Source organism: Calidris pugnax, unplaced genomic scaffold, assembly GCF_001431845.1.
Source record: "Calidris pugnax isolate Ruff unplaced genomic scaffold, ASM143184v1 scaffold29, whole genome shotgun sequence".
NCBI lineage: Eukaryota > Metazoa > Chordata > Aves > Charadriiformes > Scolopacidae > Calidris > Calidris pugnax.
The window spans coordinates 1-26,506 of NW_015090768.1; the positions used below are offsets into that span (position 1 = coordinate 1).

Consider the following 26,506-nt stretch of genomic DNA (forward strand, 5'->3'; position numbering starts at 1 on the left):
AGATGGCATCCTAGCAACCAAAATGGCGTGCTAGCAACCAAAATAGCATCCTAGCAGCCAAGATAGCGTCCTAGCAAGCAAGGTGGCGTCCTAGCAACCAAAATGGCGTCCTAGCAACCAAGATGGCCGCCCTAGCAACCAAGATGGCCGCCCTAGCAACCAAGATGGCCGCCCTAGTAATTAAGTTTTGGGGCTCCCCAAACACCTCCCTCCCCCCTACCCCCTCGGAAAATCGCGTTCCTCACCTTAGGAATCCCCCGGGCACCTGGGACCCCCCACGAAATCGGGGAAACGCAGCCGTATTTTTCGCACCCTCCAGAGCCGCACGCGGTTTTGCCGGGGAAGCCGCGAGAGACAAAGGCGCCGTCGCGCATGCGCAGCAAGGAAGCCGGAGCCGCGCGGTTGCCACGGCAATTACGGCAGCCCGGCGGCGCCGCGCCCGCTCATTAGGCGTGTGCTGGCAACCAGGAACAATTTTTACGACCCCCCCTCCACCCCCGCCCCGCCTCCTTCCAAACATCACCCCCTGGATGCCCGGATCCCCTTGTCCTTGGCAACCCCTGGTACATTGGGGACACCCCCCCCTCACACACACATTTTTCGCACCCTCCCGAATCGCACGCGGCTACTCGGGGGGGCATTTATGGGGGGAGCAGCCACCAATGCTTTCGCTTCTTGGATGTACTGGGAGGGGACTGGGGGGTACTGGGAGGGGATTTGGAGGGACTGGGAGGGGAGTTGGGGGAAACTGGGAAGCACTGGGTGCCGGAAGAACATGGCGGCGGCGCTGCCGTACAACATGGCGGCCACGCTTCCGTACAACATGGCGGCGCCGGACCAGCATGGCGGCGCTTCCAGAAGAAGATGGCAGTGCTTCCGGAAAAAGATGGCAGCCTGGGTCGACAGCCGGTCCCACCACCTCGGGACACCCGCAGTGAACGGAGCAGAGCCGCGAGGGTGAGGACGGTGAGTCCAGCCACACACAGCCCCGCAGCGCACACCGCAGCTGTGCGGGACACCGCCCGCTGCATCGCCCATGAGGTCCTGGGCAAGGCTTTCCCAGCGAGATGGGGACCCAGCCAAGAAGAGGACCTTTCATACAATATCCCTACTGGAATTCAGGCTACTTCCTATTCATTCTGGCAAGGTAGCTTTCCGAGACCCTGAGACTTTACACCACCAAGCAATATTCATAATTTTTGTTCTCTAACTACAGGGAATTTCAGTGAATCAAAACACAACTTATAACAAAATTCTGGGTCTGTTTCACGCAAATCAAATATCTAAACTGGGGACAGGTGCCTGTAGAAATATTACTTTAAAAGATAAATTTCAAAGATAAGCATAGTACTCGCTTTCCTGAAATGTCTTCTAGTAGTTCCACCAATTTAGTGGCTAAACCCAACTGTTGAAATTCTGGTGCAAGAGAAAGCAGTAACATGTCCATGCCATTTTTCCCTTGCCACAGAGCTTTCTGCTTTAGCCATTACCACGAGCATATGGAGCACCAGCACAGTGGAATAACGCACCACCCACAGCTACACACCTTTACAAAAGAGTCCAGCAGTACATGAACAAACATTGCAATGATCACAGTAAAGCCTCAAACAGGGATGTCTATGTAATCACTCTGTGATTCAGCAGCCACTAAAACTGTCATTTTGCTTAAGTACTACGTTAGTTTCTTGACTAGTGTAATACAGTGATATATAATATGTCACGCTCAAGTTACTATTACAGTTGTCTTCTAATGTATACACACTCACAGAGATAGAATTTGTCGACCGAGGACTGTTTACAGGTGATGCAAAAATGAGTCTGAAAGTATCTATATTATCTTTTTACATTCCGGTCCCACTCCTTGGCATTCAGATGTCAGTTAAAAAAAAAACCAAAACTACTTATTTAACATCTGTTTCAAGACAGCAGTACACACCATGTACAGATGCCCAGTCCTGAGGGACTGACTGGAAGCAACCGGAGTGTCTAAACTAAGGTGCACCGAACAGGAACAGTTCTGCATGGCCAAAGGACCCCAGCTCCCGGGCAGGAACCCCAGCAGAGGGGCTCCCTGGTGCCGCGGGGCTGACCCCAGCAGGGGACACGCACCCTGCCAGTCCACGTCTGTAACATCCACCTCCTGCCGCTGGTTCCTCCGGTTAAACAAGCTGAACACAAAATGCTTTTTTCTGCCATGATCCTCACTGGGGTAGACAACAAATATGGTATTACTCATGGGTATGAGTGATGTCATTGGCAACACTTAAGGCCTGAAGAGATGGGAATTCTGGTTAATAGTTTAAATCAATAAAAAAAACTTCTCGTGAAAATCCACAGGGCACCTACGACAAATGCTATTCTGTTGTTATAAACTAGACATTGCACTGTTGTGTATTACCCATCTTGCAGATATATGCATAATAAATTACATATATGCACACACACACATACATAAAAAAAAGAAATAGAGAAGAATGCTCAGCCAAAGTTAGTTAGAAGGAAGAGAGAAAAGATAAATTCCTTCAAGCTGGGATACATGGCTGCAGTCAATGAAGTTGTACTAAAAAAAATAAAAATCGAAGAGGAGGATATTAAACTTTTTATTGAATTCCTGTTAATAACTTTGTAAACAAAAATTGACCAACAGTGTCAACACCACATGATTTGCTGTCACTGTGCTACAAAAAACCTCGGCTGCCCAGCTGTGGAGAGGAAGCAGTGCTGGACTGCCTACATTGTGTCTGATTAAGTGTAACAACCATGAGAAGTAGAACTGTCCTTGAGCAGGGAGCAGATGCATATTCAACAGTGCAAGCAGAGCTTGACTATGCAGGAGAAGTGGACCATCTGCTTCAAAGTCTGCTTTTTGTTAGATGGGATCTTTAGTATTGGTGTAAGAGCTATAATACCAGCTATATCATGCAGGAAATACTAAATATTATACAACTTTTTTCTCTCTAAAATAATGAAAGGGATATAGTTTACGATCAAAAAGAATTGTGTTACTCATACAAAGGAAACACTTTTATTTCTGGTATGTTTGGGGGGGAAATAACTGTGAAGGATACTTTCAGTAGTGAGTATAATTTAAACTAAGAATTAAGAATTTAAAAATATGTGAAAAGCAATGTTTTCTAATACTATGGAAAAAACCAGAATCATCTTACATCATAAAAATTAGAGCAACAGCTGATATCGCACATTACTGTTGCTCACTGTTTTGTTCGGGTGCAGGATAACTGGCTTCATACTTTTTCTTCAAGCCTTTCAAATATATACGCAAACTGTCTGGATCCAATCGAGAATTTCTGGCAGTCTGAACCAATCTCATTGCTAAATGGTATGTGGCTCTCTGTTTCATCATCTCAGGAGTGCTCTTCTGCCTGTGCTGTTCTTGAAAACATACACATGCATTAAATATGAAATCAATTATGTTCTATTATTAAAATAACAATATTAGTTATTTTCCAGCCTATTTCTGATGTCCTGATTCTTGGTTTGTACAGTGACATTCATTGGTTTGTACACTGACATCCAATACTGCTACACCCTAAGGACTGCTTTGTGTTCTCACCTAATGGTGATCTGCAGAATAATCTTTTATAACTGGTTCCAGAAACACAAATTTTAATGAAATCTATTTTCATAAAACCACAGGCAGTACTTACCCTATATCCTTTCAGAAACTGAAAATATAGTTTTGTAAAAACTGTGAATTACAGTATTATAATTTCTACTACATACCAAAATTTGTTTTGCTATATGATTTGTGATTTCCTTTGCATCCAAAATTATGGATGATGGTAGTGAGGAAACTTCTGCAGCTTTTAGTCCTAAAGATATAAAACAAAAATCAGTATTTTTGATGTAATTTTTTTCCTACCTTCCACACCATGTCTGCCAGAATTAACGTAGCCTGTTTTTTAAAGGGTGAAGTTTTAATTTTTATTAATATAGGGTTTAGATACATTTTGTCTTTGTGTGCCTTTCTCTATTTATTTTTTTGTTTTAATAAACAATACGGTTTTGAGTCACAAAATAAAATGTCTACTTTGTTGTACCACCTCCCAAGATATGCTTCCACATGAAGTTACTGCTGGTATACTGTAACTGACACTCTAGGGGTTAAAGAAAAAAAAAAGGCACTGTGGTGTTAGCGGCTTTCTCTGTTTAGTTTTTTAATTTGGAAGGCTGGAAAATACTGAAGTCATGCTAAATGCACTGTCCATTAAACCCAGACATCAGTGGACATGGACATGCAGGGTAAGAAAGATATGTAAAATATTTTTTTCTGCTCTTACACGATTTTTTTACTTTTTCCTTTGCCTGTGGCTCTGGCTGTTCTGAGGAAAGTCTGTGCTTCACCAAGTGATTTAATACTGTAGGGTTAAAGCTGAAAAAGGGTCAAGAAGAGCCCTTACATTCCTTCTTAGAAAGTAATTCTGCTCAAGTAAGGTAAAGCCACGACACGAACACTGAGTAACAAAAGGTCTGAGAATACTCTCTAAACATGAGATTTTTCTGAGTTAGTGGTGCTACAGCATCTGAAATTGAGCTTGTGCTGCCAAAGGTATAGAAACTTATTCCGAAATTCTGATAAAGAAATGTTTCAAGTCCAGTTAATTGAAACTTGACTGGAATAATCTGTAGACTTTAGTTACCACTACCTTGCAAAAGTCATGTGTAGCTAACTTCCTATTGATTGAATGTCACCTAAATAAAAAATCCAACTTCAGAATCTAGTATTTGGAAACATACAGATTTCTGTAACTCTTTAAAAAACATAGTTATGCCTTATTGTCACTCATTTCTTTATTGACCCTTAATTTGTCAATCTGTACAGTCTTCAGTATGATTTATTCTAAAGTCAAAAGAGAAGTAAACCCACTTCCCTGAGAACACTGATGCTTTAATGGAATGAAATAGCCTGGGGCTCATACACAGTAAAATTCCTGTCCTTTTTCAAAGACACTTGACTCCTTTTTGGCTAATCAAAAAGGGCCAAGTTGCTATTTAACTGATATATCATTACTTACGGCAGACACATAATTTTTACATAACAAACCTCAGTATTCACAGTTTAAGTCGCTGCTGAACTTAGACTTGCTTCCATAAGCAGAGATTAAATCAACTCAAGTGCTGCGTGCTCGGAATGGTTCACCTCATTCAGAGGTCAATCAAGCAGCTATCCACATTACCGAAATGCTTTTTTCACTATGAAATTGAGTGGAAGTTCTTCATACTACCCTAAATTATTAACTCACTACATGGTTACTTGGAACATAAAAGTATTTAGAACGTTCTAAAGATCTTCAGTTATTACTCTATGAGAGAGATACAAACTCAGCAGAAATCTGTCAGCAGAAAAATACTGTTAGATGCCTAATAACTGAAATGCTATCTTATATAATCGCTACGAAGTTAAAATCATAATGGAATCCATTACCGTAGTTCTTTTCCTCTGTATATCCTTTAGAGAGTGTGTAAGTGTAAGCAATTTTCTCCTTATTTCCAGCACTGCTTCTCACATGTTGCACTTCAAAATGGTAATTTTCCACATTGGGATATAAAGCATCTATATGACACAGTTCCAGGAAATGTGTAGCAAACAATGTAAATGCCTAAGTAAGGAAATGAAAAAGCAAATTTATTTTGGAAATGATCCTGGAATAAATTACTATAAATATGAAAAATTAAATGTTCTCACAGATGTCTACATCTTCCTCCAAAACATTGAAAAGCTGCCTTTAAATTACTAAAGAAAATTAAAATCTTTTAGTTCTACCATTGGCAAGGATATCTTCCAACTGGGGATTCTTCCACTCCTCTCTCAAAAGAAGGAAGAGAGTACAAAAAGTAACAAAAAATCCATGAAGCCTACAAAATGTTACTAGGGTTAACTTGAATGACTGTCAAATGGTTGCCTTGATACTCTCTAGGAATGCTTTGTCAGAAGTACAAGCTACAGAAAGTATCTGAGCTTTTCAAACCAAACTACACCACAAAAGTACTCTGAATAAACTCTGATGAGAAACTGAACACCTACACACTTAGTTAAAAAAATTGACAACAACCTGAGGTTGACCACATAATTAGTAGTAAAAGTGAAACGTCCAACCCATCTAAAACCACCTCCTGGTTTTCTAAACAAGCTTCTAACCTCTGTGACCAATTCCTAAGTTGTGTGGAACTACCACTGTCCTTTGGAAAGATACCAGCGAAGTAATGTTCAAGCATACAAAGCTGTGCTGAGCAAAACTAAAGAGACTAAAGGTCATTCTCCTTCTTGACAGAAATGCAAGCTTATGAGCGAGTTGGAAAGAGATGGTGACCAGTGTATTGGGTTTTGATAGGACAGAGTTAGTTTCTTCATAGTAGCCAGTATGGGGCTATGTTTTGGGTGGTGCTGAAAACAGTGTTGGTAACACAATGCTGTTTTAGCTGTGGCCGAGAGGTGCTTGTACAGCACCAAGGCCTTTTCTGCTCCTCACCCCACCAGCGATGGGCTGCAGATAAAAATGTGAAAGGAGGGACATTCAGAGTGATGGCGTTTGCCTTCCCAAGTCACCATCAGGCGCGATGGAGCCCGGCTGTCCTGGGGACAGCTGACCACTCGCCTGCCATGGGGAGCAGGGAATGAATTCCTTGTTGTGCTTTGCTGGCGCACACAGCTTTGCTTTACCCGTGGAACTGTCTTTATCTCAGCCCACATGTTTTCACACTCTCACCCTCCCGATTCGCTCCCCATCCCACGGGGGAGAGCGAGCGGCCGGGTGGGCCTTGGCTGCCGGTATGGCAGCATTTTTTATCTATCACTGTAATTCTTACTATTCACTAGTTATGAAAAATATATTTCAGAAGAAATCTCTACAAAGCTGAAGAAAAATTATGAGAAAATACTGTATTTACTTTCAGTATGACAAAAGAATTATAAAGTTTAATTTTTTTTCAAAACAGAATTACCTTTAAATTCAACAGATATTCACAGGCAGCATAACAAATGCCAATACCTTCTTCAGCACTGGTACCTCTGCCAAGTTCGTCGATTATGATGAGTGATTTGTCATTAGCATTTTGTATGATGTATGTTATCTAGGGAAATATTTAATATGTTATCATTTTTATAAATTGATTTCTTAAAAACCCTAATAGGAATACTGCTCCTAATAGGAATTGTGTTATTCAGATTAAACTTAATGCAGAATTTTAAAAAACTCATCAGATCCACAAATTTTACCTTTTCACAGCTTTCAAATAGCTGTCAATTCTAATCAAGCAAAAACTGATACTCGGCAGTCTTTCTCTTTTTCACCGAACATACCACTTTCCCTCAAAATCATATCAGGTTGGGAGAAGGAACTGAAAAGGGCTTAGGTTCCTATAATCATTTAAGGTCTGAAAAATAACAACACATCACTTTCCAACACAACACAACACCACCACAACACAACTACTTTCCAACAGAGCACTAATTTTTAGTCCTATCAGGGTATCTCTTTATTTAAGATATGTCTGGTTTTCTGTGGTTCATCATCAAGGTAACAGATGAAAGCTGGATTTTTGACTACTTTTCAAGGTACATTTTTTCAGTAGAAATATACCAGTACAATTTCTATTAGCTTAACAGCAAACATGGGCCTTGGACCCTGGATTGGCTATCTTTAATACCTCTTTCATTTCCTTCATGAATGTTGATGCATTTGTTTCTATATCATCATCCATACCTATTCTGGTAAAAATTTGCTCTGCAATTCGAAAAGAACAATACTCTGCTGGGACATAAGAACCTAGAAAACAAATAAAATACGAGTTTTCTCATAACAGTGGGACAAATGCCAATATGCCTGAATATATCAGTGGGGGGAAAAAAATCAGTTTTACACTTGGTATTTATACACTGTAGCGAATGTATCTTATTCTATAAAGTTTCATAAGATTATGTTCTACTTTGTAAGAAATGATTATTATACAGATACCATAATTAAAGAAGCTCATCAATAAAACCTTAAGAAATCATATGCCTGAAGCTGTATGTCAGTCCAAAGGGAAGCAAAAGTGAGAATAAACGATAGGATTAATTTACATTTCTGTAGCCATTGAGTTACTAATCCCAAGGAATCTTAAAACAGGAGTATATTTCCTTTATCAGACTTTGAAGTTTGTTTTATTGAACAGAAAAGGCCAGGAAACCTACCAAAAGACTTTACTGTCTTCTATGTTCATATTAAACTCATGTTTTTGAGAGCAATTCCTGAAGAACTTGCAGTTGTGGGGGACTGGACTTTGAGGGAGTTGATTATTTATCTATTAATTCTACTTGACTGCAAGCACATTTCTCTATGTAAGTTAGGTACACTCGGGTTCATCTGTTACTTTTGGGTGACTAACACACACGATGTGCACACTTCAAGGACTATCAATCTAGCATAAGATGCTAGATTGGGTTAAGGTGCTCCAAAGAATTAAAGAATACAACTGTGCTTCTCCTAAAGACAGACTGAAGAGGCTTCCAGGTACACAGATGGGGCCCTGTAAGTTTCCAATGGCAGACCCAAAGCCTTGTGGTGGCCTCAGACAGCAAAACGAGAGCTAGTAGGAGCAAGCAGACTAATAGTAAGACATAATCTTATTCTAGAAGCCAAATCATTCCACTTCAGAAATATTTTTAACTAGAAACCAAAAAATGTGCTGCACAAGATTACTAATACGGTACACTCTTACTCACCAATCTGTGCCATAATTTGACAGAGAGCAATCTGTTTGAGGTACGTTGATTTTCCACTCATATTTGGTCCTGTAATAATGACAAAATTGTTACCCTCTGTCAGGTATGTGTTGTTAGACACAGGTTTTTCCATAGCTATCTTTTCAAGAATGGGATGCCATCCCTGCTTGATTGCTAAAGTATCCGTAAATTCTGGACGAACTAAATGAGAAAAAGGATATAAAACATTGCAGAGTTAGTATGGAAACCTTCACATTATTTAACTAGTGCGTTTTGAAATAAACTCTTGCAGAGCAGAAGTCAAACTTTGTGGTCCCGATTCCCTGATTTTTACTCTCCTAGAGTGAGCAAGACTAACATGCAGCACTTGGGAAGAATTACCAGCCACCTTCAGGTATAGATTCTGATTGCCATATGAGTCTTCATGATTTATTACTACAAAAAGAATCCCATAATTGACAACTCATTTCTAAATTAAAATTCTGTGCTTGTGTTCTGTAGTAAGTAGGGTTGGACTCCGGTAATAAAGAAAAATACAAAGAGTGAAACATGAAAAGTAATTAAAACAGAAAACCCCAAAGCCAGTTTCATAGCTAACAGATTTTTAATAATTTATTTTTATACTGCTATGAGCAGATAAAGCACAGGGGTCATGAACTCTGTTACTACTGTATGTACACCTTATTACATATGCACATAAAACAAGGAAGTAGCATTTCTTCTATCTTTGTTATATTTTGTCATATTGATTATTTGGCTCTATACTATGCCTGCACAGATCCATATGACCCAGAGACCATCTATATGTAATATTCTGTCAGAACACAGTTCTCTACTGAATTTATTCCATACGTCTCATCTTTGAATGCCTCAATGGCAGCACCCCAGGCTAATGAAGAATTGTTAAATTTGGTGGTCTGTTTAAATGGAGCAGCCTTCAAGAAAGAAGTGCCAAAACACTTTTTCAGGTTTAAACACCGGGGAACTCTAATTACCTAGTGTAAATTTTAGTCATTTAAAAATTTAGATGAGAAAGTCAAGTGGCAAAGGGGACTGAAAGATACAAATGACAGCCCATTTATTTTGGTGGATACACATTCATGCCTGGCTGTGCAACTGCAGGTGTAGATTCATGGGAAAAGCTAATTGGCTTTGGTCTTATTATCACTGCTGAAGACAACCTGTGCTCCAATTCCTTTGGCGGGAAAAAGCTGTGATGCCTCAAGCACATCGGTTACTGTTCAGTCACACATCGATTCACGTGTGATGACTGGAACCATCAGCACCTGACACTTCACAGTCCATACCGCAAAGTAAACAGGTGCTGCTCACAAAATTACAAAGCAGCATCAGTAATGATGAGCTAATACATCTTCTGAGATGTCTTCCAGACCTGAATTAGTACCTACATCATATTGTACTGTAGGTAAGTATCTTGAGTCAGCATTAACTGAAGACACTGTACTTGACATGTACACTGCAGAACGGGGCTACGGAAGCAGGATGAACAATACGCAAGTAAGCACGTGATCCTGGATTTCTTAGAAGACTCTATTTCCACAAATGCCTAAAATGCTACAGAAATTGAGGCAGATAAACAAAGGTAGCCACATATTTCGTTTTACAGTATATACTTAATGTTGGTCTTGCTTATATTATCTTGTGCCCTTTCAGAACAGAAGTGCAAACTCAGAATGTTCACAGATCTGTGCTTTTCAATAGAATATGCTTATACTGCCTGTCTTGAGAAGACAGGCTGTGAAGGCTTACAGCAACCAAATGGCAGAATGTAATTTTGATGAATAGAAAGAAAAAGAACAGCAGCACAAAAGTGGCAAGAATAGACCAGAGACACTCACTCATCTGAAACCTACTAAGACCCAGAAAAATAAATGATGTTGAATTAACAACTGGAGAACCAGACAAAACAGTTTGGATGTTTTCCAGCAGGAGGGTCCATGGCCCATGACAGAACCAAAGGAGAAACTTACCATAATCAGAAAGAGTGCAGGCATGGGCAAAGGAAAGCAGCATATCCAGCATGGACACAATGTCAGACAGCTTGTACAGGCAATGAATGTGTTCATAAATCTCATTCAGTAGTTTACACACTATTCTGAAATAAGACACTGATTAAGATGTTGCATAGTACATACTGTCACTCTACACACAGAAATAAAGCACATTAATAATGTACATACTGCATACGTTAGACAGGAGGTTGCTCATAAAACACAATCATCTCTGCTGGGTGCAAAGGTATACATTTCTTTGAAGCCAATTAAGATCTTATACTATCATCTCAGATCACATTCTGGCATCAGACACATAGCTCAAATGCCAACAGCTCGTAAGAAAGCTTCATAAAGAGAATGAACCAAAAATACAGCTATGGAATCAAGTATGCTTTATTAATGTGTCAAATGTGACTATAATTCCCTTAAGCCTTCAAGTTAATAGAAAACCCACATGCTTTCTAGAAAGAATTTCCCTAAAATTGACATGTAACATTCACTTAAAAAGTCTTCTGAAATAGCAACATGACAACCAGCAAGGACAAAACACAGTCAGTTTTACTGTAAATGCAAGGAACTGTTTAAAGGAAAGGTTCTGCATTACAAAAGTAATGCATTCATTGTGTCATTTTGTGTAGATAATTCACCCATAAAAAATTTAATAAATATGACGACCACCCCTATAAATAAATGCCTACATATTTGTAATGACGTTTAATTCAATACATGTTCTGTAGGGTATTTTTTTGCCTCAGGAAGTACAATTGATCAGTGTCACTTTGGATTATTTCTGTAAGTAGCTACTTACCAGAAAGACAGCTTTAAGAAAACATGTAATTAGCTGTTAATTGGACAAAATAAATGTAGTTAGCAAATACTAGTTTTAAATGGTCTTACAAGTAGGTCATGTGATATATTTCTCTCAGGGACTCCTGACATCTTTCATTCATTTTTATTAAATCTGCTGAAGTGAAGCTGTATGTGTTCTTCGTTTTAGTGATCTACAAGGAATTCAAACCAACAGTAAGAACTTGGCGTATTACTAGAAACAAAACTAGCCTCTAAAAAGCAAACTGGCAACACCATAGGGGGAAAAAGTGGAAAAAATAATGCCTGGTTTCATTTTTCCCATATACATTTTTATGAAAAATCCATATAAGGGAATGCAGTTATCAGCATATACACAACATAACTGCATGTAACTGCACTCTAACAGTATTAACTATAACCAGAAATAGAGCGGTTATAAAACCATACCAATTATACCTTCATTTACTTCTAGATACCTTCATTGAAATTATTTTAATTGTTGCTTAAATTACTGTGTAACATGTACTTTATTAGTGTATTATACATTTTATATACATTATATATACAAAAATATTATGAAAAAACATATCTAGTGTAGGTACCTTTGTAAATTCTGAAGGAAGTTGGCCATTGGGTAATGCTGAACAATCAACATTCATCTGGATAAAAAACCCACGAGCAGAGCTGAAACTTGTTTTCATTGGCAGGTTGTACTTTTCTGCGAGTTGTGTTATCATACCTACATACCACAAATAAAAATCTGACCCAAAATATATACACTCATGTGCATACCCACACATACATGTTTGCGTTGGCACAAAGACGCATAGTTAATGTGATTTATAGGCATTGAATGTGCCAGGTAAATAAAATGACAAGAGGCCTTAGAGGTGGGTCTCCAGGGAGTTATTCAAGTAACATATTAATGTAACAGATCTGGGTGCATAAAGCTATTGGGAAAAAAGTCCATTGCAGAATCAGATAAATTCATGTGTTCTTTAAAGACAGTTCATGCATTTGACCAACTCCCAGCTGGGGCGATCTACGGAAAGGAAAGTCTGCTCAAGCCCTCAGCTTCCGCGCAGCAGAGTATGAAATGTAGGCTAGGGACTGTTTTTAATCAGTTCATGATTCTAAGCAATCTTCTTTCCCCAGGCTGAGGGTAATGCTTTACGTCTGTAATTTCCCCCTTAGATCCCTTGTTCCTGGCTGTCAGGAACTGTCAGAAGAATATGTACTGTGAAACCATGGGAATTCTGAATACTGCAGAGAGGGGAATAGTGTGGTACTCCTGTAAGAAGAACGGATGGAGTAACTTAGCAGTGTTTCCCTGTTGATCATTGCTCTAAGCTTGCCCACTCTCATGTTCCAACCGCCCACAATGTAGACTAGAAACTTGGGACATTCTGTATATACGATCATGGAACAGTTTGGGTTGGAAGGGACCTGTAAAGATCGTCTAGTTCAACCCCACTGCCACAGGCAGGGACATCTGCCATTAGATCAGGTTGCTCTAAGCCACATCCAACCTGACCTTGAATGCTTCCAATGACGGTGTATCCACAACTTCTCTGGGAAACTCCAGTATCTCACCAGCCTTTCTTCATGGGAGAGGTGTTCCAGCCCCCTGACCAGTTTTGTGGCCCCTCCTCTGGACACAATCCAATGGATCCGTGTCTCTCTTGTGCAGTGGAACCCAGAGCTGGACACAGTACTCCAGGTCTCACCAGAGCAGAATAGAGCGGGGAGAATCCCTTCCCTCAACCTGCCGGTCTTGCTTCTTTTGATGTAGGCCAGGATACGATTGGCTGTCTGGGCTGTGAGCACACATTACCGGCTCATGCCCAACTTTTCAGCCACCAGTATCCCCAAAACCTTCTCTGCAAGCCATTCATCCCCAGTCTATACTGATACTGGGGATTGCCCTGACAAAGGTGCAGGGCCTTGTACTTGGCCTTGTTGGACTTCAAGAGGTTTGCCCAGGCTCAGTCTTCAAGCCTGTCCAGGTTCCTCTGGATCAACTGCACTACTCAGCTTGGTATTGTCATCAAACATGCTCAGGGTCCACTCAATCCCACTGTCTATGCCATTGACGAAGATATTAAATAGTATTGGTTCTAGCATGGACCCTTGAGGGACACAACACACTGTTTCCAATTGGGACACTGAGCAATTGACTGTAACTCTTTGGATGCAGCCATCCAGCCAATCCCTTATCCATCTCTCATTCCTTAGCCCATCCATCAAACCCATCTCTCCAATTTAACAAGGACGTTGTGGAGAGCAGTATCAAAGGCCTTACAGAAGTCCAGGAAGACGACATGTATTTCAGTCTTGGAGTCACGTAAAAGTTTAATCCAGTAAAGAAGAAAAGAGAGAGGAATCCTTTCGCAAAGTATGTAGGCTACAGTGAAAAAAGGTAAGGAGAACACATCCGTTCACACATTCTGGAATGCTAGCAGCTACCGAAGTTCGGGAAGTTTAGGAAGTAAAAAAAAATAGCATCTGTACTTTTCACTGTATAATGTAAAAATGTAGAATGCAAGACTAGAAGTAAACAGGAAGCTCACAACATATGACAGATGCTGAAGTTTCTGATGCTCTTTTAAGTTTCCAATTATATAGTAAACTGAGAAGGTGGTGCTTCAGCAAGAAATCAACACTTTACACTAAAAAGAAGGAGAACCAGAACCATTCCAGAAGATTTTTTTTTCTTCTATTTTCACAGGAAGGCCACTAAAGCACAGCAACAAACATTATGCTAAAATTCCTTTTGTTTGTGTTTTCCAATTCTTAATAGCTTGGCTACAAAGTAGTCCACAGATAGATCAAGACTGTTTAAAATATTAAGAACAAAGTACTTGGAAAGCCTTTCTTCACTCTGAGGGTGGTGAGAGCCTGGCCCAGGTTGGCCAGAGAAGCTGTGGCTGCCCCATCCCTGGAGGGGTTCAAGGGCAGGTTGGAGGGGGCTTGGAGCAACATGGTGTGGTGGGAGGTGTCCCTGCCCAGGGCAGGGGGTGGCACTGGAGGTCCCTTCCAACCCAAACCATTCTGTGATTTTGTGTTTTAGCTTCTTGATTTTAAATAAAGATTCACACGTTTTATGCAGAATGTTTTAGTTGGAACAATTCTGGTACATTACTTAGCTTTTTTGTACTTTTAGAGGATAAGGAGCAGCACAGTTTTAATTATAGGCATCACAATATAATTGTCAACTTGATTAAAATAAAACTGAGTTTTTATCTAAAAAAGGAGGATCTCAGTGTGTATCTCAGAAGTACTTCAGTTACTTTTCAATGACCATCAGTTCATACTAATACTAAATACTTTTTACAGGTGAGAAGGTTATAATACACATGATTACATAGTTTCTATATGCCAAGTGCAACATACTTTGCACTCGAAATAAATAAAAGTCGTGGTTTAGATATACCTGCTATGTCATCAACAATTTCTGTGTATGTTCTACGAGCTATGTCAAGAAATTCATTGATGTTAGGCTTAACAGCATAGCATTTCTGGGTCCTCATACTCAGACATCCTTTTGTGTACCTTGTATTATCATTAATTACAGTTGTAATCTTTTCAAGTATAATTCCAAACCTGCAATATTAGTTGTAATTCAAATTAGCCACATAATACTTTATAATTTTTATTTGCAGTAGCACCCCAAAATTACAAGTAGGAGTATTACAAATTATCTACTGTTAAACACTAAATTTCATGTCTATTTTCACCTCAGAATGCAGCATGACTATACACAAGTCTGACCAAAGCCACAATTCAAGTCTTTGGGAGATACAAATTATTTCTCAAATATAGAGGCAATAATTATTTCTGCATTATTATGGAGACTCTAGGAAACCACTATTTCTGTCTTTTCAGTATTATTTCTAACGGAGTACAGTTCATCAGCAATTTTGGTATTATAGCTAACTTTACATTTTGCTTTTTTCCCCCCTGTATTTGCTTGTTAGTTGAAAATTAGAATTTTTGACAATAAAATCAACTTTTAGGCAAAAGAATTGAGCTATACCTGTAAGTACAAATAAACAAAGATGCAACATCTTTAATCTTATGTTCTTAAGAAGGATTAGTTTCTAACATATTAGCTAAAATATGATAAATACCTTGTATCTTCAAGAGAGTTGTAATAAGCCTTTAGCAGAGGTGTGTTACAGCTTCTTAAAGCAGCCTGTTGAAGATTAAAATAGGGACATGAGTAGTTACTTTTTTTTGAAGCCCTTTTAAAGGACTGAAAGTTCTGAGATGCACTGAGGCTTATTAATGGTTGCATAAGCAGCTTACAGAATCTGAGCAGGAGTTTCAGTTAAAGATCTGTTATAAAATCAATTATTCAGGTAATAGTTAAGAATCCAGCTCTTAAGAGTATTAAACTCAGATGCATATTTTCAATTGGCTTAAGGATTAACAGACTCTATTGGCAGTACTGTGTTCTGCAAAACATTATATTTTTTTTTTGACTTCATGATCCTTATCGGTCCCTTCCAACTGAAATTTAACAAACTGCATTGTATAAAAGTAAGGACTAAACATTCTGTACTTTATCAAAAAAAACAAACAAACAAAAAAAAACCAAAACCAAAACCCAGAACTTACTTTTAGAGGCTCCACAAGTTCTAGAGTATGCTTCAGATAGATTAAATTAGTTATTTTTGATTCAGCAGTTTTAACCTGTTGAAAAATTTTACAAATATTGGAGGTGTCTGTATGTCTCCCTGTTTAAAAAAAGTCCTTAAGAACTCACAGAACTCATACTGTTAGGTGTATCAGATATATACTTTTACTGAAAATTGCAAAAATATTCTATAAGCTCACTTTGACAACTTGATGTATAACTACATAAAAAATTGTTTACCTAAATTTTACATTGCCTATGTGATAGCTTGCCCATCGGTAGATATTTTCCTATGTCTGCACTGATGACTGACTCTCAGAACACTCTGCTAACCCGAGCCATGAAAACTTCTTTCAGTCTTCTACATATACACAGCTCTATACAAGCTCTGCAGAGCTTGTAGAGTCTTTCAAAGTCGATACAGTATGCATCTTCGTTAATTAGCCCTTTTCACAACTACTATTAAACACAACATAACCCAATTTCTTTGACTTATCTTTGGTTAATACATTTATAACCTTAAACATCTGCCCATGCAATTTAAAAAAAAAAAATCCAATAAATGTTTAAATATTTTGCTTCCAATAATGACTGCTCTTCAAAATGTTTTTTATTTGCAATTCCCTATTTGTATAGGGAATTTCCCTATAAATACTGAGGAAAGACGAATTCTAAGGAACCTGAATCTAAAGATGTGTTCAGTAATTCTCCCAAAGGTGATCTGTGATGGAAGCCTTCTCTGCTGGTTGAGTTCCTGAATGCACTCTAATGGGTACAACATGAGGCATAAAGCATTCAGACCAAAACCATGGCGGCCTCTATCACATGGATAAGGGATAAAATACCTCCCTGCTGAATGAAGCCTTAACATATGTAGATAAAGTATTGCTTGTCTTCCAACTGAACTATTTTGTTATAAGAATTTATTACTTTATTGTCTAGTTATGCTTTTATGAATAAATGTTTTTATCTGCATTTTGTTTCAGTCTGCCTTGCAAGATGTGTGATTTAAGGTAAGAGGTAAGAGCAGGACACTCTTAATCCATAAGACGGGACCCTGAGAAAGCTTAAGGGCAATCAATTCTCCAATACATTACCTATTCCTTGCATTCAAAGGTTAGCAGAGAAGCATGGGTCAAGTTGAGAGCCAGACACAGGAAGGACTTCTAGCTATTCCTAACCTAGATCTCTCTGTGTGCTTGAGATGCAAGGGTCTCTGCTCATGAGAACAGACAGCGTAGGGGAAACTTCTGTCTGGTTCAGTACTGCTTATGCTGCGCAATGAGCATGTTGTTTTCTGTCAGCTGGCTGCTCTTCAGAGGAAACACTAAACCCTGCGTGAAAATGTCGTGCTCAGCTCATGCAGTGCCTGCGTCTTGGAAACTAACAGGTAAGTAATTCCCATTTCTGGCTTTGTATGTTTGCACGACTGACTTAGGAACTGGATAGGGATTTAAGTTTATCTATATTACAAGCACAGCGGAGCACAGTCAGAGTGGTTCTTAAGAACCTTTTTCAAAAATCTTTTTCAGGCAATAAAGGCTAATTTCTATTAATTTGTATTGCATGAAAACTAAGAAATTATTTAATTTCTAGTAAGAAAGATGCTTAATTTTCTCTAGGCTATCAAAAATTATATTAATCTCCAAAAATAAGAGAGAAAATTCATGTCATACACTTTTTACTTTTATACTGACATGAAGATAATTCCTCTCTCTCATCCTAGTATTGTTGAACAGGATGTACATTTACAAAGAATAAAGATTGGGTGTGATGAAAAAGTAAACATTTTTGGAAGTCAATGTGCATAAATTAAGATGTGATTTTGAGGCAAAGCCATAGTTTTGTAACATTCTCCTATGACAATCTTCTACTGCTGTAAAATAAGATATACTCTCAATATATGATAACATTATTCCATGTCTTTTAGGGTGCAGTCTTTTTCTCATGATCTCATGCATATTTATAGATATCACATGTATATATTGCACATTATGGCCAGATAACTGATCATCTAAGGTGTATTTCAAAACATACTGTATCTTGCTTTGGAATTTGTACCAAAACTGAAAGTAGTTGTTCTGTATCCAGGAATTTAGAGATAACTGTAAAACAAAAGTAAACAGATCAGAAATTGAACCGAAATTGTAGTAAAATCTAATTTTTCAAAATGCACACAATTACTTAGTTATACTTATGCTACCCTTCTTTCATTCTATCTTCACAAATTATTTACCAGGGAAAAGAACAGGTTAAAAATAGCTGCTATTTAAATTATTTTGTTATAACTATACTTCCTATACCTAAGCATGTAGAGATACTTGTAGAGGTGGACACATATCAATTCAGCAATATTCTTTTTGTTAGATTGAATCATATTTCTCTTGTGATAAAGATTAAGATTATATGATTCAACTTCAGGTGGACTAACACACTCTGGCATTGTATTTTTTTTTACCTTTGTCTGGACCGCTATATTTTATGAAGCAACAGAAAAAAATATGCATACAAAACAAGTATTACATCAGCAATACCTTTATTTGTTCTTAAAATATACACTACGTATACTTGTATAATTCCAACATAGTGTGTATCTAGCCATAGAGGTAAAGAGACAAATTCAAATTATCCAAAAAAGCTACTGGCTCACCGACTTCTATCCACTTTATCAGAGAAATTCGCTTTTCTTAGCGAAATACTTGAGAAAAATATCACTGTCATAATAAAGATTACTTAAAAAAATTCAGTGTCGACTACATAAGTGTCACCTGACAAATCATAAAAATATACTTTTCAAACATATTGACTTACACCACATACTTTTATAAATCAAAAAAAAATGTTTAAAAAGAAACCTAATACTATGTATTAAAAGAATAAACTACTACCTGCTTGAAGACCAAAAAAGAGCTCCTCATCCTGGAGTAACTCCTGAACACAGTCCAGTCTCGTGTTAATTGTTTCAGCATCAACTAGTGGCTCCAGGATATTGGATCTAAGTCTTCGACTTCCACCTGGAGTTTTAGTGTAATTTAGGACACCAAAAAGTGTGTGACCATTCCTTTAAAAAAAAAAAAAAAACCAACCAACAAACAGATGTGAAGAATACACTCACAAGAATAAAGATGATAAATGTCAAGTGACATTTCCAGGTAAGAGTATCCTACAAACTTGAGGCATGCTTTTGGCATGCTTATATAAACTACAGCAGTTTAGGATTTAATATAATTTAATATAATATTAGCCCTCATTATATCATTTGCCAAAGCATAGAAATACATTCATACTCATTGTCTTCATTTTTTTGTACTAGTACTTCATTCCTACTGCAGTGGTGCAGTTCACAGTTTTCCTCTCAACTGAACTACTTAAAAACAAATAAATTAATCCTACAAAAGAAGAAAAATCATAATCTGAGATCAAATACTAATCAGAACATTTTCATTAAAATACATTTCTTAAATATTTTAAATAGTTTTCAAAGTTCAAGAGAAATAAGCATTGCTTTTATTTTTGTAAAGAACTTAACAGTCAACACAGGAGTCAAATAACATGCTTATGAGTTATAAAAACTATTTTCACATTCATTGCTTTTATATGTTACACATCCCAGGGTCTCACACTTAAGGGTTGATTGTATCTGTTTAAAATAAACAGCCTACAGTATTTATAGTACCTACACAGTTCCAGAAACCTGAAACCTTCAATGCTATTGTCTTGAAAGAAGGCCAATGGAAACACTGAGGCCATATAAACACATTGACTGAAAACAGACCATGAAAAAGAAGAAATCTGGTGCAAGCATAAAAACCAAACAGCATAGAGATAAATAGTACAGAAACTCCTGAAATACCATGGTATAAAAGAGCAAAGCGGTAGTCAAGAGAATTAAAAATGGGGGAAATTCCAAACCATTTTTTATATAGAGACAAATTTACCATAAGATGCAACTCTGACAATAGTAAAGGGTAACTCCACATTTGGGATAGTATCCACACTGCCCCATCTTTAGGCAACTGAGGGTTCATTTTCCTGTACAGTAAGTGGAGAGAGACAGTTCTGCCCTATAGAATTAATATGGGCACAAGACCTTGATTTAGATGTTTCTGCTGTGTGCCTGTGCTATTAACTTTTACCTGTTAATATCTGATACAAAGAGATCTAACCATGTTTTAGAGGTAAGATCTATGCAATGGAAATAGCTATGTGTGACCTGACTCAAACTTGCCACTGAGTCAGCAAAAATTCTGCAGCAATAATGTTAAATACAAAATAACGTCACGGCACGCCTTAAAGCAGTTTGCTGTTCTTCCTTCCTTCCTTGCTGTGACTTCCTTCCTCTCAAAACCACCTGTGGAAGTAGGAGCAGCTTTCAGAGAAACACTACTCTGAGGGCACCAATCTTACAGCTGCTCCTGCCGTTACATACAAAGCAATGGAGCAAACAAGAAGGAACTGGGGGAAGAGCATGACAGATGAACAGAGAGAAACTATAATCACCTCCCACTTCTGAAGAACAGATCTAACTGTGTACTCCACGATCCCCACAAAATATTAAAAAAATAGAAAGAAAAAAAAAGGGAAACAAAAAAAGCACTGGTAGAAGAGTAAGGACGACTGATCTAGTCAAAGATAAGCCTGCCCACAGCAGGGAAGTTGGAACTAAACAATCTTTAAAGGGCCCTTCCAATCCAAGCCATTCTATGATTCCATGACATCTCTTTGAATTGAAAGTTCCTAAAAGCAATGCTTGGAGAGTACGGAATCTCTGGGCTCCCCTTCTTATATCAGGGTGATGAGGGAACTTCTCAACAGAGGTGGGTCTCAGAACTTGGCAGGCTGTAAAGTGCAAGTTCCAAGTCTTTCTCTTTCTAGCAAGAAGCACGCCAGTCCTGAGAAGGAAAGCTTTGTGGTCTGGGAGGCAAGTAGCTCCTGTTGAAGGAAGCACTCCAGGCATTGTTCTCATTGTGGAGAACTACCATGCAATCAAGGGCCACATTGTATGTCACCATCACCATAGAAATTACTTTGTCTGCCACTATTCCTTACAGCTAAAGGAAAACGAAACCTTTCAAGCCTGGAGTGTTTATCTTCTGTAAAATTAGTAAGACTTAGGCAACTTCATCCAACATAGGCAACTTCTTGCAGAAATGTTGCCCATTTCACTCACAATCTGGGAAATTTTGCATTAACTTTGAATAAAACACAGATATCAATGTAAGCATGACTACGTATCTTCCCGCAATTCACTTGTAGGATTTCCTATGCTGGAAATTTTGTGCTGAATTGTAATGCATTTTTCAGTCCAAGTATTTTTTTTTTTCAGAAGTTCTGAATGGTATATAAGTTCTGTCATACAGAAATAAATATAATGGTCAGCTCTTTGACAAAAAAGTAAAGGAAACTTGGTGAAATACAACTTTATATAAGTGTAATTTGTGAACTTAAATGTTCTTACCGAGAATCTCTGTTATTAATTACCAGTTCAAGATTTTGCGCTGATGATGAATCTATCATAGCTGTTTTCTCACTCCCCTGGAAACGCACCTTGAGTGATTTAGGAGCATAAACTGAATTTTGAATAAATTCAACGTATTTTAGCAAAGCTGCAGCAGCTGCAAGACAGTAGTACCTTGGAAAGAAACAATTGCTAATGAATGCTGAATAGTGCTACCTACATACCAGAAAACTGAGCACTGCACTACAGAATTCACATTCACACTTCTGCTTGACAACTACTGGGATTGATAGCACTGAAAAAGCAGTATGTTTTATGTACGCATTTACACGTGTATAGTGCACACATAGGCACCTAAATCAAGTATTCATGAATGCTTGAGTGTCTGCACATTTGACACCCCACACTATTTAGCTGATATTGTGAACATATATATTTCAGCAGCTACACGTGACTTGAAGACCCATGTCACCAAGTATCACTACTTAAAATTGTTGGTACATTTACCATGTAAACAGTAAGGAAAGTAAACAGTAAGGAAAGGAAAACATTTACCGAGGCCAGAAAGAAAGGCAATCATAACTGTTAAGTCGTATCTTTAAGGAAAGAGTGAAAAGGAGAAAGTTGTGAAAACTAAAATAAATAAATAAATCTATAATGGTCTTACAGGCTTTCTATTTAAGTTTCTAGATATATCAGAAATATTGGAGGGCATAATAAAAGAACAGCTCTGTTATGATGTCCTAACTCTTGCAACAAACCACAGATCTGTGTAATAAGTATGTAAAAAGCTGTTAAAAACTTCTCTGGACACAGTATGATTTTTCCTTATTTAAACATACTTTGATTGAACCTCCATGAAAACCGTGCTGAATTCAGACGCACACAATTGTTCTAGGTATTCCAAACCCTTTGTTTCATTGAAGTATTTTCTTTGGACAGTTGTAAAAGTCACATTCTGTGAAGATGGGGGAAAAGCAAATAGTTTAAAAAGTTACAAAGAATTTTTCATCAGACTTCTCAATTTTTCTAGTGATATGCATTTCCAAGAAAATCTACCAACTGATTCAGCAATCTGTCTTTGTAGAAGTATTCATTCTAGCTTATTAGCACAAACAAGTCACACTACTGTCACGCATCTTTCCTTCTCTCTGGTAATGAGTACAGAGAAAAACACTCATACTACTGTTTTGAGCAAATTAAGATAGGCTTTTTCTTGGATATTGATTTTCCTCTCCAGAACTACCTACTCCAAATTTTGAATTTAACCTGGATTTGATTAAAATTAATGAATTTTTGGGAAGAGCTATTTTCACACTATCATCGATGCTCACATTCAAACTTCAATGGAAATTAGGGAATATAGATATACAGGTCAATGTAACTGAATGTGTGTGATGCCCAAGAGATATATGCAAGAAAAAAAGGAGAGAGGTCAGGAAGTAAAAGAGGAGTCGTAAAGAAGCCATCAGCACTGCAGACACAGAAACAATTCAAGTTGTAATTAATAAAGCTTTTAAGAAGTTCTGAGGCTTTTCTATACTCTTAAGTTACATACACTAGTTCATCTCACCCTCTTATGCTGCCAGTGCTCTTTTTCCTATTCTGTGACACATTAGCCCCATCTATTTATCAGGCTGACTGAACAAAGAAGGAGCAAAGGAAAATGATTGAGTGTTTCATTTCTGAATCGTTATTAGGCTTGGTATTGCTCAAATTACTTTAATGCCACACATTCAAAACTTTTGGCTTTATTCAGTAATATACTTAACTCTGTAATTGTCAGGATTAGAACTAGCAGCATTGGAGACACATTTGGATTATTCTTTACCATGGTAAAATTAGACCCAAAAAATCACAGAAAACACAATATCTGATTGCATTTAAAGTTTTACAAGTTGTGGAAAACTTTTGAAATCAGCAACCACATAAAAGATCAATGAGAACTCTAAAATATGGAATTAAATTTAAGAGCTTACTTTGAAATGTTCTGTTATCAGACTGAACAATTTTGTTGTGTTCCCTACATCACAAGCAGTGTTTGACATTATTATTTCTAGAGGTGTTAAAATCTTGAGTTTAGTAATAACCTGAAGAAAAAAAAAAAAAAAAAAAAAAAAAACAAAACCATCACCAACTATGATGAAGAACTCCAGCAAAACTTCAGGACAAAGTCCTTAATCCTGGTGTGGAGCCTGAGAGGCCTCGAGAATAACTTGAGACAGTCCTGAACCACCTGCAACTCCAACTGAAGACATTCACTCCTACAAATATTCAGGTATACCTGGGCACAAAAAAAAAAAAAAAAAAAAATCAAAAAAATCAGTAAATATCAACATGTAATCTAAAATATTTTTACACAACAATGAAGCAGCAATAAAGAATTACAGAATCCTTGTATTTTAAAATCACAGTTCCAGTCTTGTTAATAAAGACCAAATTTTCTGCTAGCTTCTACACTCAAATTTATCTGTATCTACAGTTACAAATATATACATATACATTAAACTAAACTAAAAAAATCCAAACCCAAAGAGGTATCTATCCTGTTATTTAAACACAGAAACACGCTTGTTGTGAGAACAAGAGATAAATATCAAAAGCGAGAGGGATTTATTTAAAACAGAAGGCAACAGAAAGATTCTGGGCTTGCAGCAGAAAAGTTAATGGTGCTCTCGAATACAAAGAATTGCAACAAGTCTGAATATTAACAATGTTCTGATTCAGACTTGGTTTAGACTTTGTTCTAACCTCCTCTTATAACATTTATCTCAGCCGCATTGTTTTCAACAAGGCTCAAAATGTGCATATTTAAACCGGCTTTGCTTTGATTACGGTACATACAACTGCTGTAGGAATATAAAGTACACTATCTGCTTCTCTAGTTGCTTACTGTATAAGAAGGGACACATAATTATGCATTTATATTCATTTATATCATCACCCACAAATTCTCAAGGGAGAAACATGGAAAAAAAACAGGCTATATTTTAAGTGCTTACAAGTTAAGATGTGAAAGAAGGGACAGATAATAATGGAAAGTGAACAAGCATCAAAAACGCACAAAATAAATTATCTAAGCTATTTGGGGGTGGGAGGCAGAGCTGTTGCTGATATCTGATAATCATTAGGAAGTTTTTTTTTCCCCGAGGCATCACAGTTAAAGCAAACCTTGAGGAATTTAAAGAATACGAGAAAACAGTACTGAATTACTTTACAGAATGTTCACAAATAAAAAGGTGCACAAGAAAATACAACAAGCTTGATATCAATCACTAGCAAAACATGGATAGTGACACTGTAAGAAACCAGCTGATCATCAGACAGACAGTATTGTTAAAGGCGTTAGAGATTAAGATAAGAAACTTGGCCACGTAGTGCATTTGGGAAAAAGTAGTTGTATACTACCAGCTCTCATCTATTTTATTTTTTGGGGGCTGAATGTCAATACAGTATCAGGTATGCCCACAGAATGGAGAACTTGGTAATCTAAATGGAAAATTAGGAACACACGTGCACAAATAAAAATGTCATCTTTTAGAATAAGGGAGGAAACTACCGAACAATCTGCCCATGACCTGACAGGTAGTTACAGAAGATGTAAACTTATCAAGTTACAAGCCTGAGTAACGAAGAAGAGAGTCACGTTATTGGAATTTAAATGCAAAGTGTGAAAGACTTAAGAGACATAGCTGTATTTTATCATTAGAATCAAGACAAAGCCAGTAAAGGGGATGGAGAATAGTCTGGGCAGCTAAAACACTTTTCAGCTTATGATAAATTTCATGGGACAATAACACAGTTCTTAACTCTGACACAGAACAGGGGAGACTCTGAACTATGAATACAGCTATAACTTCCTAAAAAGAAAGTCTGTTACTCTTAGAAGTAACCGTAACCTTTACGAAACCATTAAAATTAGTAAACAATTTCCATAAAAATAATCGGAAGTTTCCTTGCAGAATTCTGATCTTATAATTCTTTTGATGAATCATAGAATGGTTTGGGTTGGAAGGGACCTTAAAGATCATCTAGTTCCAACCCCCCTGCCCTGGGCAGGGACATCTCCTACCACCCCAGGTTGCTCCAAGCCCCATCCAGCCTGGCCTTGAACCCCTCCAGGGATGTGGCAGCCACGACCTCCCTGGGCAGCCTGTTCCAGTGCCTCACCACCCTCACTGTAAAGAATTTCTTTCTGGTATCTAATCTAAATCTCCCCTCTTCCAGTTTAAAACCATTAGCCCTTGTCCTATCTCTTCACTTCCTGACAGAGTCCCTCTCCAGCTCTCCTGTAGCTCCCTTCAGATATTGAAAGGCCGCTCTAAGGAATCCCTGGAGCCTTCTCCAGGCTGAAACAGGACTGAAATGGGATGGGGTTTTTTTCCTAGGTACAAGCAAATCAATTTTTCACTTTCAATTTCACTTTCAAACCTTTAAGTGAATTGTTATCTAAGTTGCTACATCTTCTGAGTGTCTACATTTTCTCATGGACCCACGTTTTCAAGGTGCACACTCATTTCCATTTTTAGTACGATGTATTACAGAAGTATTTCTGTAGCTGCCAGGTTCAATATGTACTTGTGCGTGTTAAGATCAGGATAAACTTTAAAAGCACTAATGATCAAAAAAAAGAAGACATTATATAATACGTATTTTAGCAAATAGATTTGAGAGCTGTTTATATTCTGAGTCATATCTACTTATTCTCCTAATTAAATTTCATTTTTATTTCTTTGAATTTGTAAAGATGCTATAAGTCACATTGTCTTCTACCATGCATAACTACAACAAAATCATTAAATAATGATTTTATTAATGCCGATGTTGCATAAGCCAGAGAGATTACTCTCCAAATTAAT

At 37.7% G+C, this 26,506-nt stretch overlaps 1 protein-coding gene across 1 annotated transcript in view; it reads right to left on the reverse strand.

The window, feature by feature from the left end:
* Positions 1–2,917: 2,917 nt before the first annotated feature.
* Positions 2,918–26,506, reverse strand: part of MSH4 (mutS homolog 4) — a 31,026-nt gene continuing 7,437 nt past the window's right edge. The window contains exons 4-20 of the mRNA XM_014937157.1: positions 23,627–23,737; positions 22,490–22,605; positions 21,648–21,821; positions 19,078–19,250; positions 18,227–18,294; positions 16,171–16,245; positions 15,681–15,745; positions 14,984–15,153; positions 12,153–12,289; positions 11,638–11,741; positions 10,717–10,841; positions 8,726–8,926; positions 7,669–7,787; positions 6,964–7,092; positions 5,447–5,621; positions 3,745–3,833; positions 2,918–3,388 (exon numbers count right to left, since the gene is read on the reverse strand). Of these exons, the coding sequence (XP_014792643.1) occupies positions 3,203–3,388; positions 3,745–3,833; positions 5,447–5,621; positions 6,964–7,092; positions 7,669–7,787; positions 8,726–8,926; positions 10,717–10,841; positions 11,638–11,741; positions 12,153–12,289; positions 14,984–15,153; positions 15,681–15,745; positions 16,171–16,245; positions 18,227–18,294; positions 19,078–19,250; positions 21,648–21,821; positions 22,490–22,605; positions 23,627–23,737 (2,217 nt within the window). The 3' untranslated portion in view covers positions 2,918–3,202. The remainder of the gene's footprint in view (positions 3,389–3,744; positions 3,834–5,446; positions 5,622–6,963; positions 7,093–7,668; positions 7,788–8,725; positions 8,927–10,716; positions 10,842–11,637; positions 11,742–12,152; positions 12,290–14,983; positions 15,154–15,680; positions 15,746–16,170; positions 16,246–18,226; positions 18,295–19,077; positions 19,251–21,647; positions 21,822–22,489; positions 22,606–23,626; positions 23,738–26,506) is intronic.